General features: G+C 43.6%; 1 protein-coding gene and 1 long non-coding RNA gene across 2 annotated transcripts; both read left to right on the plus strand.

Annotated features, from left to right (window-relative positions):
- Positions 1 to 5,047: 5,047 nt before the first annotated feature.
- On the plus strand, positions 5,048 to 8,629 carry LOC118510960 (F-box/LRR-repeat protein 14). The gene has a single exon (XM_036053427.1). The coding sequence runs from the start codon at positions 5,933 to 5,935 to the stop codon at positions 7,439 to 7,441; it is 1,509 nt and encodes a 502-aa protein (XP_035909320.1). The 5' UTR covers positions 5,048 to 5,932; the 3' UTR covers positions 7,442 to 8,629.
- A 2,090-nt stretch (positions 8,630 to 10,719) lies between these two features.
- On the plus strand, positions 10,720 to 13,879 carry LOC118510961. The gene is made up of 3 exons (XR_004906092.1): positions 10,720 to 12,343; positions 12,411 to 12,601; positions 12,782 to 13,879. It is a non-coding gene; the product is annotated as an uncharacterized LOC118510961 (long non-coding RNA).
- Positions 13,880 to 15,498: the final 1,619 nt, after the last annotated feature.

Raw genomic sequence — 15,498 nt, forward strand, 5'->3', positions numbered from 1 at the left:
CTTGCTGCTACCGTATGTGATCGCCATTCAGTTATGCTGACGAAGGCGTTCGGTTTCAGTACTCTTTCTTTTTTTTCTTGGCTCGTTCTCTCGTTCTATTTTGTTTTAATACAGTTTTTTTTTTGCTTAATCTGAGTATTTCACTCTCCTTTTGGTGTCGATCTTCTTCATCTTGGCTCTGATCGCCGCTGTCGGTAAAGAATAAAGTTAAAGCGATGACCATCAAACACAAACGAGCAGCACACGTACGATTCAAAGTACAAAACGGGACGAAGAAGCTGAAGTAAACGAAACAGGTTCGCCTCTCTGGAGCCCGCGGAAATGTCCGAGCAAGGAAACGTCGGCAAAGTGGAAGGAACAACATTTGGAATTCTCTGCTGTTGCTGCTGCTTCTGCTGCTGGCCGACTGGCTCAGGCTCGGTGCGGTCGATGTAAGCCAGTTGGCTGAACAAGAAACAGACATCCTCTTTCTTACACACACGCATGAACAACCGGTATGGGTGAAGAAAGCATAGCCGGCAACGCAAGGCAATAATAGCCACTGCTACAATAGAGTAGAAAGCCGAATTCTTGAATGTCTAATGCTGAAAATAATGGGTATCATAATAAAGATTCTCTGCCACGGCACATATTGCTCCTCAACAGGCATCAGGAGCAGGTATTATATTAATGCTCATCAAAGCACATGACTCAACCTTGCCGAGATGAGAGAGGGAAACAGAGTCGGCATCATTGGCGGCAAACACACACCGCCAATGAGAAAGGAACCAACAACAAAAAACTCGTCAGACCTGTAAACACATTACCGTAAAAATGATTAATGAACCACTGGAAATCTGGTGGTAGCTATGAAAGTTATCCCCACTACTACACCACGTAAACATAAACAAAGCGAAATTGTAGTTGTTATCAGAATGCGTTTTCGAAAACTCAGTTAAGCTTTATATCGTGAGAAGTTCTCTATCATTATACACCCAATCTAAGAATCAAAACAGTGGCTCTGATGATTCGATATCAGGCCCATCACTTGTGCTTTAATCAAATTTAGATTCGTTCGGATACTTAGTAAATGTTGTAATGTAAATGTACTTAGCAAACTAACTCAAACTATAAAACCACTTCTTCTTCTACTTTCTTGGCAATACAACCTAGAGAGGTGTCGGTCTGCCATTTCTGGCTTTCTGTTATTTAATTTTACCCGTAGTAAAGTAGTCGTCGGCCCTTCTTATGGGGATGCGGTCTGGATGGGATTTGAACCCCGGTCCTAACGTGTGACCGGCGCCGTTATCGCCCCTTCCGGTCCGGTGGCCAATACTTTAATTTTCAGTTATTTAGGTGTTTTCGTACCACATTTATCAAACAATATATGTAAACAACATATCAACTGTTATTCCTAGAACCGAACCAAGCTTCATACATTTTCCTCTAACATCACATAACAAGTTTTGATTAAGATTAATTTATTTAACGACTTCACAGCGTCGTTCCATGATTCGTTCTGGTTTTGTAATGTTTGTTGAAATTTCATTGACGAACTGTATTACTAAGTAGCGCATTACTCTATTTAATATTATTAAAAATCATTTGAATTCTTTTGTATCGTGCCACGCCAGCTTAATACATTATTGTACAAATGTAGTTTATTTATTTTATTTTATTTATATATTAATTACTACGGACAGATGCCGTATTGTCAAATTGTACAAATGTAGTTGCGATAAAAACATCATCATTATTAGAACATGTACAACGAGTGGGATTTTTTTTTAAGTAGCAAATTAATAGTTTTTTGCTTGCACTATTGTTTTCACGACAAGTTAATGAAGTGAATTAAATACAGAGCAGAAAAGTACTCAGCGTGCAATTTTACGCAGCAAGATATGAACGAACCCCTTTATAAGAGAATATGTTTACCCTAATACAACTTGTACGGTCCGGTAGATCTTGCATACAATCTTTGAAAGCACACCAAAAACGTTTCATTCTGCGAAACATCATTGATTACAGGGTTTCTACCGGTTGGTTTCATTATTAAACGATGAGCTTAATTTTATTTTTTTATTAACAATATTTAGTTGTGGTTTAATAAATAAATAAATTATATTTAATTGTTGCTCCTCTTCTCAAATTATTTCTATTTTTTAATTTAAACTTTTCTGTCTAGATTACTTCGTGGCAGTCATCGCAAAACTAAGATGCTTGAGAAATTGTGCTCGTCATATGAATTTAACCATACGGCTGGTGTCTAAAACAATACACCCCTGCCCTTGCCCTGTTCTGCAGCTTTGCGTATTTCTGGTTTATAAACTCCGACATGGACAAGGGACTGAAAATGGTGATGAAAATGTCGATGAATTCAATAAACCAAACATTCCAAACATAAAAAATGAAAAGGTTACACCGAAAATTAACAAATTGAATTGAACTTGGATGACAACACAATTATTGTATTGCCAGCAACTTTTCGAACTGCCAAAATCCATACATTACAACCATCGATGTGTTGTTTCTTCTTCTTCCTTCTTGGCCTAACGACTTCTTTAAGTCAAGGTCATGCCTGCCATTTCTGGCTTACCAACAATTGTCAGCAACTTTTGGAACTGCCAAAATCCATAATTACAACCATCAATGGTTTGTTTCTTCTTCTCCTTTCTTGGCCCAACGACTCCTTTATTTCATGTCTGCCATTTCTGGCTTACTAGACTTATTGATACCGCATTGTTGGATAGTCAGTCCTCACTATGGGGAAACGACCCAGATGGGATTTGAAACGCGGTCCTGCCGTGTGAAGTCCGGCGCCGTTGTCGCCCCACCATCGGGCCGCCGCGCGACTCCGGAAATGTTTTTATTTATTTATTTATTTATTTATTTATTTATAACTACGTATAGTCTGCCTGCTGGCTAAACATACGAACTAACATTCTACTTAAAACTAGTTAATGCTAAATTTAGAGGGAAGGAAATGGAGTAGGGGAATAACGAGAGGATCTTAACATGGAGTAGAATGATGGTAATGAGTGGTGAAAATCAAAAACATTAGACGAGGAATTAAACAAACGAAATGCATGCAAGAACGGGTCGTTACGACCAATCGAGGAACGGCGTCTTGGTATTATTAGGGACCGGAAGGGGCATCAATGCAAACGAGCAAGAGGGAGGCGATAAATAAGGTTTGGGATCGGGAACGACGGACCTCAAGAGTGTCAAAACCCAACAGCTGTAACGTAGACTCATAATCGGGCAGGGCGTTAGAGGATCTTCTAAGTATTTTGCCAACCGGAAACCTGGTGAAAGATCTCTGCACTCGCTCGATACGTTTCATATGGACCCGAGCCGTAGGAGACCATATTACTGAGCAATACTCCAGCAAAGACCTGACCAGTGAACAGGATAGCGCTTTCAAACACAGAGGATCGGAAAAGCCACGAGCAATATGTTTAAGGATACCCAGTGTTTTCCGGGCTCTTGCAATTGCAGAACCTATACGGGACGATAAGGTAAGTCCACTATCGAGCAATACCCCTAAGTCCTTGACCAACGAAACCAGAACCCGGTTGACCAGAACCCGGTCCTGCTCATAGGGATAAAGGAGGGAGTGCGGGAGCAGGTAAACGAAATGACTTGACACTTAGCCGGACAAAGAGTGAGGGAATTTCGAGCACACCAAGAGGAGAATCCGTCAAGAACATTTAGCAGACAAACAAAGTCCGCCTCCGACGAGATAGGGAAAAATATTTTCACACATATGTTGCTAGCATCACCATTAAACCAAGACGATTTTAAATTAAATATACCAATATGTACATTAATATATGCAGGATTTTCACTGATCGTGATCGGAAAGGGACTTGTGATATTTGTGCTGGTTTACTCAAACTTGTGTTGCTCGCTTGGCGTTCAGTTAGTTACTGTATATTCATTGTCCGTTTACATAATTCATTCGTCTGAGTTCATTCTAATTCATGGACGGTGCCTTACTATGCTATTAAATTCAAAACCTTAACCATAACTATTGCTTGAAACGTCTAACCATAAATTCAAACCAATAACTAACTCAAATTGATATGAAAAGCATATTCAAATTCCAACAATATACTTTCAACAATTTGATACACTTTTTAGCCGATGATATTGAATATAATTTACAAAATATTTTACAGCTCATTCTTGATGAACTGTAATCTTCTGTTCATCTTCTGTTCAGTTGCTGTAATGCTTAGTTTAAAGAGTGCGTCCTTAATATCACGCTAAAGATAGGTCGCCCTTATAATCCTATGCGGGGATGGGGATGAGACCATCATCATCATCGCCATCGAATCAAATCTGTATTAGGCCTATAACACGTGGTAATTTTGGTTAGAATAGTTCCGGAATTTAGTTATCAAAGGGATACTAAGGGATTGACCTATTTACTTTGTGTCATTTACTTGTGAAAATTAAAATTATTCCATCGCTGCTATCACACGTAAAGCATGGTATTTTCTGTCAAAAAGGAGGGGAGAAGAAATGTCCAGAATTTTTCCAATCAAAATTACCACGTGTAATAGGCCTATTAAACAAATAAATTATTTAACTGACGGTAATTTGACAATCGTTACGAATTGGTTCTTGGGTCAACTGTTCGGCAGCATTTTCGAGGTTGCTTGGGTTTTCGAACATCAGCACGGATAATCCGAAAGATTCAACTATCATGAACCAATCGAATGAACGGAATGATTCGGAAGGCTGGTAAAAAAAAGCTATAGATGAATAACGATGGGAAAGGCTATCCAAATACAGGGCACATTCAAGTTTTAAAAAAAAAACACGAAATTGAAGGTGAAAAGACGCTTTAAAAACAAGTAAACATGTATTAAGAAGAACCAAAGAACATTGGGAGTGCCAAACATATCTCGCTTTTTCTGATAAATGATTTACGACAGAATATTGTTATTTTCCCACTGTGCGATGCATCACAGGTGCATTCATAGCTATACACACACACGCCCGCGTGCTCACACACCCATACACGCATAGATCTTATTTTGTTCATTCAAGCTCGGCCTTCATTCATTTTCATTTTCATTTTTCATTCATTTTTTGTGCCGAGCGGACATGCCGAGCGTGGTGCTCCGATAAATCTGTTAGTTTGAACATTTGCGTCCGTACTGTTTACCTGCTCGATGCCGCGCAGTCGGGGCGCAACCATTCTTTACGGCGATCCAAAGGCGAGAATCATCGAACCCAAGTACAGTGCGTAATCTCAACGGTTTGAAGCAGCACTATCTAAACCTCGTGAAATATTGCTTCAATTCAAAATCATTACGCACGTTGGCAACGCATGGATAGATGCCTTGTGCTGGTGTCTGATTACGTACCAGGCGGTACCATACTATTGTTGTTAAAATAAACCCAGAAAGTGTGCAACTCAGTGCTACTAACGTCGACCATCGGTGCTGCTCGCAGCGACTTAATTGTATACCGCGTATTTGGCAATCTAATCTGTGCGCTATTCTTTGTATACTTGCGTGTGTGCGTGTGTGTGCTCGCGCGCGTGTGTGTGTGTGCGTGTCTGTGTGTTTCGACGTGCTTACGGCAACAATTACGTCGGGTCCGCGTGGGTTCGTTATTTATTGTACGGCATAGTGTCTTACCTGGCGTTGTGAAAACCAGAGGAAACGGCAATGCCATCAAAACCGGACTTTGCCGCAGAGATCAGCACCGATAGAATGTCGTGAGAATTTAGCGCACAGTACGCACAATAGCTATTCGCAGTACGGATCAAAACTGACGAGACAGCTTGGCCTGCGTAACTTGGCATATAACAAACTTTGCCGTGCAATGGTGCATTAAGTGAAAAGTGTCGACGAATCGTATTCTGTGTGTGAAATCAAGTATCTGAAGTGAAGTTCTAGTTGTGTGTTGAGGCGCTTTAACATAATCGAAAGTGTCAATGGAGGAAGCTAGCTTTATGCTGACAGAAATCCCGGGCGGTTTCATATCGCACCGACCGCACACGATTGCCGGTGGCCATCATCATCGGTTTGCGCCCTATCCAGCGGTTTTGCACCAACCACATTTGCAGCAGACGGTCACCTCACCCGCTATATACACCATTCCTTCGCATCATCCGTCGCACCATCATGCCCACTCACATCATGCACATTCCGGACATCATGCGGCTCATCACCATCATCACCATCATCACCATGCGTCGATCCGGTCGGCGAACCGGCCCAAAAGTCCGGCCACGCTGCCGTCGCAAGCCATCGAGGAGGAAGGCACACACATTGGACACCTGTACCCGGAAATACTAGCCATGATCTTTGCCAAGCTGAGCGTCAAGGATCGTGGCCGTGCCGCGCAGGTGTGCACCGTCTGGCGGGATGCTGCGTACGCGAAGAGTTGCTGGCGAGGTGTCGAAGCCAGTCTGCATCTGCGGCGGCCCTCCCCAACACTGTTTGGTTCGTTGGTCAAACGGGGCATCAAGCGCGTGCAGGTGTTATCGGTGCGACGCGCCCTAAAGGACATTGTGACCGGTGTACCCAACCTAGAGTCGCTTAATCTGAGCGGCTGCTACAACATCACGGACATGGCCATTGGGCACGCGTTTGCTGCCGACTTTCCGAACCTGAAGGTGCTCAATCTGTCGCTCTGCAAGCAGGTGACCGATTCGAGCCTGGGCCGCATCACACAGCATCTGAAAAACATTGAGGTGCTCGAGCTTGGCGGATGCAGCAACATCACCAACACGGGGCTGCTGCTTATTTCGTGGGGTCTGAAGAAGCTACGCCGGCTAAATTTGCGCTCCTGTTGGCACATTTCGGACCACGGCATTGGGCATCTGGCCGGGCTTAGCAAAGAGACGGCAGACGGCACTCCAGCCCTCGAGTACCTGGGCCTGCAGGACTGCCAGCGCCTGTCGGACGAGGCGCTGCGCCACATCGCCCAGGGTCTCACCTCGCTGCGGTCCATCAATCTAAGCTTCTGCGTGTCCGTCACAGACAGTGGGCTGAAGCATTTGGCGCGGATGTCGCGCCTAGAGGAGCTGAATTTGCGCGCCTGTGATAACATATCGGACATCGGTATGGCGTACCTGACGGAAGGCTGCAGCTCGATCTCAACGTTGGATGTTAGCTTCTGTGATAAGGTGGCCGACCAGGCCATGGTGCACATCTCGCAAGGTCTGTTCCAGCTGCGCTCCCTGAGCCTCAGTGCGTGTCAAATCACGGACGACGGGCTGTCCCGCATTGCCAAATCGCTGCACGATCTGGAGACGCTCAACATTGGCCAGTGCAGTCGTATCACCGATCGTGGGCTAGAGATCGTAGCCGCCGAACTGGTCAACTTACGTGCCATCGATCTTTACGGCTGTACCCGGTTAACGCCTAATGCGCTGCAAAAAATTAATCAATTGCCGCGACTGTCGAAGGTTAATCTCGGTCTCTGGCACGTCCGGTGATGTGCTCCAGGACACTAAAGATTTTGTCTCCCGAGTGCAGCAAATGCATTGCGTTCGCGTATAGTATAGGAAAAGAAAAGCAAAACAGAAAGAACTCCGAAAAACATTTTCAAAAAGACGCGCCGCGAAGGGTTGCGATTGTTTTACGTTGATTGTATGTTGCGTTACATTATTCAATTTTAGATTATTTCAGTTAAAACATTAGTCCTCGTGGTTCTTTATTCTCATTGTACATTTGTTTTGCGCAAAACAACGTTATTTTGTTGGTTTATTTTCAATTTATCAAAAACACGGACAAAGATTAAGGCATTATCACCCTATTATCCCAAAATACATGTGCCAGGTGTGGGAGCAAAAGATAAGGCTATTGTGATCGGAGGTAAGGTTTAATGTGACTGAAAAGATTTTACCCTCCCCAAAGCGATGTCCACTTCATCTGTCTCCCGTAGTGTAGGAAGCGTAGTCTTGCGGGATGTGTTACGTTAAAGGCTTTAATTGTATAGTACGATTATTATGATAAGTTACTCAAACTAACATGAACCTGTACCAAAGGGGAACAGGGGAAGGGGCTTTCCTTTCTTCTCCCTTCTTATTCTGCTGCAAGGCGTGCACCGATGCGATTAAAGGCGGTTTGCAGGCCGGCAGACAGAGAACGTGCGATCGGTTTAGTAGAGCCAGACAGGCAAGCAACACCTACAGATACTAGGTCAAACAAACGCTTTCCAATGAAGTGGAGGTTATTCTGCAGCCAGCCGGTCCCGTTGTTGTCAGGGGTGCAACGCGTCGCAACTCGTAGGGTTATATTGTTGTAATTTTAAGTAAAACAATTAGGACAAACCAAAAGCCATACGATTCAAATGATTTTACTCGCTCTTAAACCAGAGCAGGAGGTCGTAGCTTCAAGATGGGTGAGAAAAACAAGAATGAGCTAGACATTCGATCTCCTTTTCATAAGTCAGAACGATACAGGAGCCAGCAAAGAGAGAAAAAAAAAACGAAATATCCCCGTCAGCCATACACTGGCGATGCAATGCCTCCGGAGGCAGATGTGTCAATAGGTGTAAAGAAGGGTAGTTGGCATGTACCATCTGTATTAAAAAACCAATTCCTGTACAACGTGTTTTTCAATGATGTAAATCACTGAACGTTGAAAATAACAGAAAAATTAAAACCAAATATCAAAAACAACTTTCCCAGGATTTTTGTTTTTTCACCCTCTCTCCCCTTTCTCCCTCCCTCTCTCTCTCTCTTTCTCTATCCTTCCGTTGCTACGCTACCCGGAAAGAAATGGTTTCTTCAGTAAGTATGTTGAGCTGGTGTTTTATTTGGCCTTGCGTTGCTTGGTTGCTATTGTTTACAGAGTGCAAATTGGTCAAACGCTCGTTTAACAGATTGTTTTGTTGTGTGGTAAGTAATTAAATGATAGGTACTCATGTTTGCAGTTTTCATTGTTGTAAAATTGTTTAAAAAAACTGTATATTTGTGTCGTTCTATTTTCGCTGGCTCATCATACACACACACACACACATTCATATAATGATATTGTTTATATAATTTACGAAAAACGGTGGATAACATCCATCCGGCGCGAGTGGTGTACTCCAACTCATGCTATATTTCTCTTAAAATACTACTTAATCTAACACGAACAACCACAGTTCGTACAACGGTGTGTGCGTTACGTATAGACACGTGTATTTGTCCTGCAAGTGTTATTTTAAACGGAATAAAAACACGGCAAAAACAAACAACGCCCAATCTATCTGCAATATCAATTCTACCGCCTGGCTTTTCGGTCAGGTCGACGCATTGCGATGTAAATTTAAACAATATTTGCTAAATGTTCAACCGCGTCCTCATTAGGTTGGTCGTGTTCGGTGTGTAACGGTCAACACACAGCAAAAGCCCGGCCAGGCTTCTTCTCCCACAGCTGTTTACCCGATTGAAAGCATTACAGCGAGGAAACAAAATAAAAAAAAAAGTTCGTTCAAAACGTTCTCAACACTATGGATGAACGCTTGCCTCAAATGTGTAATGTTTTGCGGCTAACACACAACCCCTAGTGCCTAGTGCACATGACGCTGGGTTCCGCGAGGGGACAAACGTTTTTTGTCTGCTGCGTTAAGTACATTTTTGTTTAGCTTTTGTTAGCAGGTGCTTCGCCAATATCTTGTGTTTCCTCCTGGTGAGTCCGATGTAAAACACCCTACATGTAGTGTAAATAACTATAAGCTTCAGTTAAATATGTTACTGCATACCTTTGTTTGATAAATTTGCACAAATGTTTCCTTTTTCTCGCTCGTCGCTATTTTGTTTTCCAAACGTTTGACACACATTTAGAAGTGTAAATATGTCATAAAAGTGGTACGTTTATAAGCAGAACACAGGTAGCGTGGATTGTATGTTTTTACCACTGAAATCATGTTGCCGAGTGGCACACCTAGATTGCCAGCTCTTTTGAGGGGTTGTGGTAAGTTGACGTTTTGGAGAAAACACGAAACTGCTGAAGCCATTTTTATTTATAAATGCTTCACACCACCAACTAACCGTTTCCGAACACGGCTAATGCTAGGCAAGATCGTACAAATTCTAAACTACCTGTATTCGGTGTGCCTACCACCACGCACACTTTGCTCTTGGATATCCTTTACGGCGCGGTTAAAGTTTTCAGATCCATTCTCGGACTTCTAGTTTCTTCAGCACGGTTTGAAGATACAATGTTTTTCTTTCGTGGTGTTGTTTTCTTTGCTCATTTGCCGTTCCAACCCCACAGGGTAGCTAGTTTTTGGAATAGAACCAAACCTTTCGTGTAGTTTCGATTCTTTTTCCTGTGCGTTCATACACAATTCGTCGAGCCAGTAGAGTTCTTTCGATCTTTACCCCCTACTTGCTTTTCCATTGCCTGGCATTCTTGCCACCTTATTCATATGGCTTGGTTTCCACTTTTTTTGAAAGAAATCCTTCTCCTCGAGGCAGGACGACGGCACAATGCACCGTAAGATTACTTGCTATTCTCACTTATACATCTCCTTCGGTACTGCCCGTTTCCGTGGCTCTTTTCCCACATCCTTCCATGGGGTCCTCTGCATGAGAGCCCAACGCGAAGGATTTCATTGTCTGGCTCTACCTGCGTTAGCGTGTTGTGGAAAAAAAAATCCCGGCCACGGAAAAAGAGGCCGAAGCGACTAAATCTGCGGCCGTAGAGCAGTGTAGAAAAGGTTTCCAGTTCTTTTATGCTTGTCATATCTTTATGTGCCTGGTCATTTTCTAACGCTGTATTTGTTGCTTGTGTTCGAATGTGCGATACACGTACCTGTCGGCGTGAGGGTGCATCCATCGCTTTAGAATATCGTTCTCTGTTATGCTAACATACTTAATACTTGATTCATGTGCGAGGGTAACTTAAAACATAAAATAGTTTTTCGTGTTTTTTCTTACAAAATCTCAGAGGCTGTTGATCATCCAATGCTTAGAAAATGATTAAAATAATGCAATACCAAGGCTACACAAAGAGTTGTTTTTAAACTATTTCTTAATTTGAAACTATTTTTAAACGGGTTTTCTTTACAACCAGCACCTCATAAAATTAACTCAGTAAAGCAAAGTAAAGCAGAGTTCTTCTGTTATGTTAAAAAAGAGAGAGAAATAATTCATCTGAAACAAACAAATAAATTCTCAGAAAACTTTACGAACGAAATTTCAGAAACATGACAAAAAGATGTTTCAAAAAAAAAGAGCACCAAAAAGAAAGACATTCGAGAAGCACAGAACATGAGCCGAAAAGGAAACAGTACGAAAGTCAATCAAAACGCAACGCCACAACGTTTGAGAAGATTCGGGTCTAAAACAAATTCTTGGAAAATGTTCACAAACACATACACACGAAGCCAGGGACTTGGACGGGTAGAAATGGTGTGGAGGAATCCGAAAGTGAAGGAACCACTTTGGACTCCTTTTCCTTTATGCTGCGTGTGCTGGATATTTTATTCCTGCATTCGAAGGATTGAAGTAGGTAGCAGCTTTTTCTGTGTGTGTTTTTTTTGCATGCGATCTTTGAGAACTTACAGACGCTTTGATATCATTAACAAGAAAATTATTTCAAATGGTAAATTTTGGATTTTTTGCTTATTTAAGAATATTTGTACAACAACAGTATAAGCCATACACACCGACAGCTAGTGCCTCAAAGCATGAAACAAGTCTGGAACGGGAAAGAAAACTCGAACGAAAATAGGAATGCGATAGAGGAATGGAAAAGCATTCTTCTGCGAGAAACCGAGAACAAGAGTAAACGATAGAAATGGAAAGGGCACGTCGATTACGTAGGTGAACCCGGGAAAGTCGCCTTTGCCAATCGCCCTGCAACGATCGAGAGACGAAGACGGCCGAACGAACGATCGCTTGGGTAGAAAACTACTGCAAATAGCGTTCGTTTGGCGACCGCTTAACGCGTCGAGAACAAGGCTCTAATGTCTGACGAGAAATCCCTTTGGTTCCCCGGCGAGGAGCCAGTTGCGATTGTCTGCTGAAACCTAAGCGAAACGTACAGATTTGTTTAGAGCTACGGATATCAAAGGAAATGCATGCCAAGGCACAAGACAGACGAAGCAAGTGCACGATCGCCGACGACCAATTTTCGTTGGTCCGTTGGGCTAGTGTGGGGCTAGCTCGTTGTGTAGGGGCGCGAGCTTAACAGTGCCGTGTCCTTAAAGCCTGGCCTGGCACAACGCGAGCTCCGCAATGCAGCAACAGCGCCGCCTGGACGACCCCGTCCCTCTGGGCAGGCTTGTTGGGCTGTGGAGGGCTTCGGATTTGAATACAACAAACCACCACACACTAGCGCCCGAATGTGTCTGGACACGTACACAGAACGTGCACAGGGCCCGGTACGCACACACGCAGGTACCGATACGCTGCTGCTGAAGGAAGAGCGCACACAGAATTTCATAAATGACAAGTTTTGCTTTAGAAATTTTAGCTGCCAAAGAGCTGAAGCAGGAAAGACGACAGCAGCAGCAGCAGCAGCAGCAACAGCAACAGCAACGGTGCAGAAGAGAAGAGGGCGGGCGCGCCGCGGCACCCTGCCCGGCTCCTCCTTACTTCTATGCCGGAAACCCCCACGGACGAAAACCCGGTACTTTCTGGGCCGAACACAGCGCAGTAAGTAGCGAGAAACTCGAATTCGCTTATTTCTGGTTCGTGCGAGGTACAGTCGCCGCATTCAGCGCCGATTGCACGCACGGCTACGGGATTCGCTCGGCTGGCCGGCATCGGTGAGCGCGGCGACTGTACATTACTGCATCTATGGTGCTGCTTTGAAAATAACGTCAATTTTTAAAGGAATCTACATTAAAGTTCTGGATGAGAAGAGAGCTCGAAACGCGTCGGCCTGTGCCTGTGTGAGCCTGAACCTGAAGCCCATCATCCCGTCGGAGGGAGCGGAACGCTCCATGCACGCGGGAGGCTGCGTGCGTGCGACTGCGACGACGAATGGCTCCTGTGTCCCGACGGCCGAACAACGTGAAACGTGAAGCCGGCGGAGCGCACATAGCCCCAACACACAGGGAGCTTCCATCTCCCTCACTCGCACGCTTCCACTCCCAGGGTTTCACGTGCATGCGAACACGCGTATGTATGCTTGCGCTAGATGGCACGGAGGAAATGGGACGGCGAATGCACTGGGCCAGAACGACGAAACAGCACCGCCAAAGCTCCCTGGATCCTTGAACGGCTGGGCCAGAGAGCGGGGGTGCAGTTCTGCAGAGTGCCTTCAATCTGGCTTTAAAGTAGGTGGTATAGTACAGCTAGTAGTACTTTTTAAGGTACGGCGTTTTCTCATCCACGTAGAAGGAACTTCAGGATATGCTGCTGCACCAAGCAAACACATACAAGTTCCTTCGAGCCTTATGGTCCTATTGGTGGCCAGTGCAAATTTCCCACTAAGCCAGCAGGGGGAGATATGGGTCATACCGCATGTTCACCGAACCATGCCTTGGACTGGCACATCTTACCTGTAAAGTCGCATTCGTCGTGTTCGATATTAATGAATCATACAAACTTGATCTCTACAAAACAAATGCTATGTGTCAATCATTCTTAAGAATGCTGCGATGGTAACCTCATTACTTTGAAGACGAATGTTCCGTTCCTGGATAAATTCCAGGCTGGATCTTTCATGTTTTGTGTTAAACCTCGCACCCTTGGCGAAGGGTAGATAAAATAGTTTTGTGATTCAGTTGAAAGTGCGAATAGTTTCAAAGGGAATGTAGTAACACCATTCATAAATACTTTTTTATTTATATTCAAAATATGTCGACTTGTTGCCGTATTGTAAACGAATAATTTTCGAATGACGAACAATATTTCATTAATATTTTTTGCACCATGTTGGACCGTCATATTTAATGAATAAATAAAATAACTAACATATTTCGGAAACACAGAGCAGTCATCATGTAAAATCATTCACATTGATTTTTTTAATTTTTTTTCGATCCTACTGCATTATAGGTACATAAGTAATATCCTAAATATTACTCGAGAAATTGGCTAGGTTTCAACCTGACCACAAAGCCTTAGAAGATGACCCAACTGTACGGTGGTTATGACGCTGATCTTGCATACGGCAGGTGGAGGTATCCAATCCCATCTGGGCAGCTACCTCGTACACTAGTGATGGGTTCGTTGGAATGCACCCACGGTTCCATTCCGGATCCGGCCGGTTTGACTTCAGCTCCGATTCCGAGGAAATGGAATTGTCGGTTCCTAGCAGGACCGCTCGGAGCCGTCCTGAACCGCCCAGAACCGTCAATAGTCAGAATCGTCCGGAACCGTAAAACAAAATCGTAGGTGGACAGAATTAACGAGTGTGAGCCCTCCTTTGGTAAAAAGGAGAATGATTTTAAAAGCTTCTAGGGTATGGTTATTTTAATGACGCTTGACGTTGACGTTGAAGTCGATGCAGAACTGTATTGTTAGCTTTAATTCATGCTTTTCTGTTTTTGTACACGTGCATTATTATTTTCTTTTTCTCGCGTTAACAGAATGCGGTTCCGGACGCTTCCACTAATTCTGACAGTTTCGGACTGTTTCGGACTGTTCTGGACGATTTCGGTGGTTCTGCAGGTTCTGACAGCTCCGGACAGTTCCGACGGTTCTGGCGGTTCAGCTTGGTTACGAAGATACCGACAGTTCCGACGATTTTGATGATTTCGGACGACTGCGACGGTATCGTTTGCGAGTATCTTTGAGAACTGGTACATTTTTTGTTGAATCGTCCTGAACCAGTTCCGCTTTTTTGTCAATTATGCTCATCTCAAACGCTCACATGACAAGACTATTAAACACCGAGTGAATAAAGTGGAATAAGACAAAAATAAAAGAAAATCTTAAGAAATAATAATAAATGCCATACCAGGCAGTCCAACCCCTCAACTCTTTCACAAGGAAAATAGTCCCAATGATGCAAAAAAGAAGAAACCTACACAATGCTTACTGCAAAATGCATGTTTCGCTTTTTCGCTCAGCTATATCATGTAACTCCGTGACTTGGGCGCCCATCACTCAGCATTTTGGACTAATAGACTGGAGTCTGCAAATATATGAATGTTCCGTCGTTTCATCCTCCATCCTCTACGGCTCGCTCCGAACAGTTCTCTGGCGAGCACCTTCCTGGTAGGGCATCCTCATCACGTGCCCTAACCAACGTATCTTTACGATTTTGGTAACTGTCAGAATGTCTGCATCGTCAAACAGCTCAGCTAGCTGAAGGTACATTCTCCTTCTCCACACACCCTGAATTCGCCCGCACATGTAATCATGTAGCTTCAACTAGACGCTTGTCCATTGAACCGAAAGTGGATAATTTTGTTTTTTAGTGGTATGGTGGTTGAATCCGTATTTTAAGAAAAGAAAGGATTGAGTAATAAAAATATTAATATTAATAAACCATATCAGTTCTGATCGATCTGTGCGATCGCTGATTATAAGTGTACGCGCCAACCAAGTTATAGATACAGAACCATCATCTAAGTCAGAGGTCTCCAAACTGTGGCCCG

Source organism: Anopheles stephensi, chromosome 3 (genome assembly GCF_013141755.1).
Source record: "Anopheles stephensi strain Indian chromosome 3, UCI_ANSTEP_V1.0, whole genome shotgun sequence".
Lineage (NCBI taxonomy): Eukaryota > Metazoa > Arthropoda > Insecta > Diptera > Culicidae > Anopheles > Anopheles stephensi.

Excerpts from the sequence above, each read along its gene's own strand:
- LOC118510960 (XM_036053427.1), top strand. The coding sequence starts at position 5,933 with ATGGAGGAAGCTAGCTTTATGCTGACAGAAATCCCGGGCGGTTTCATA.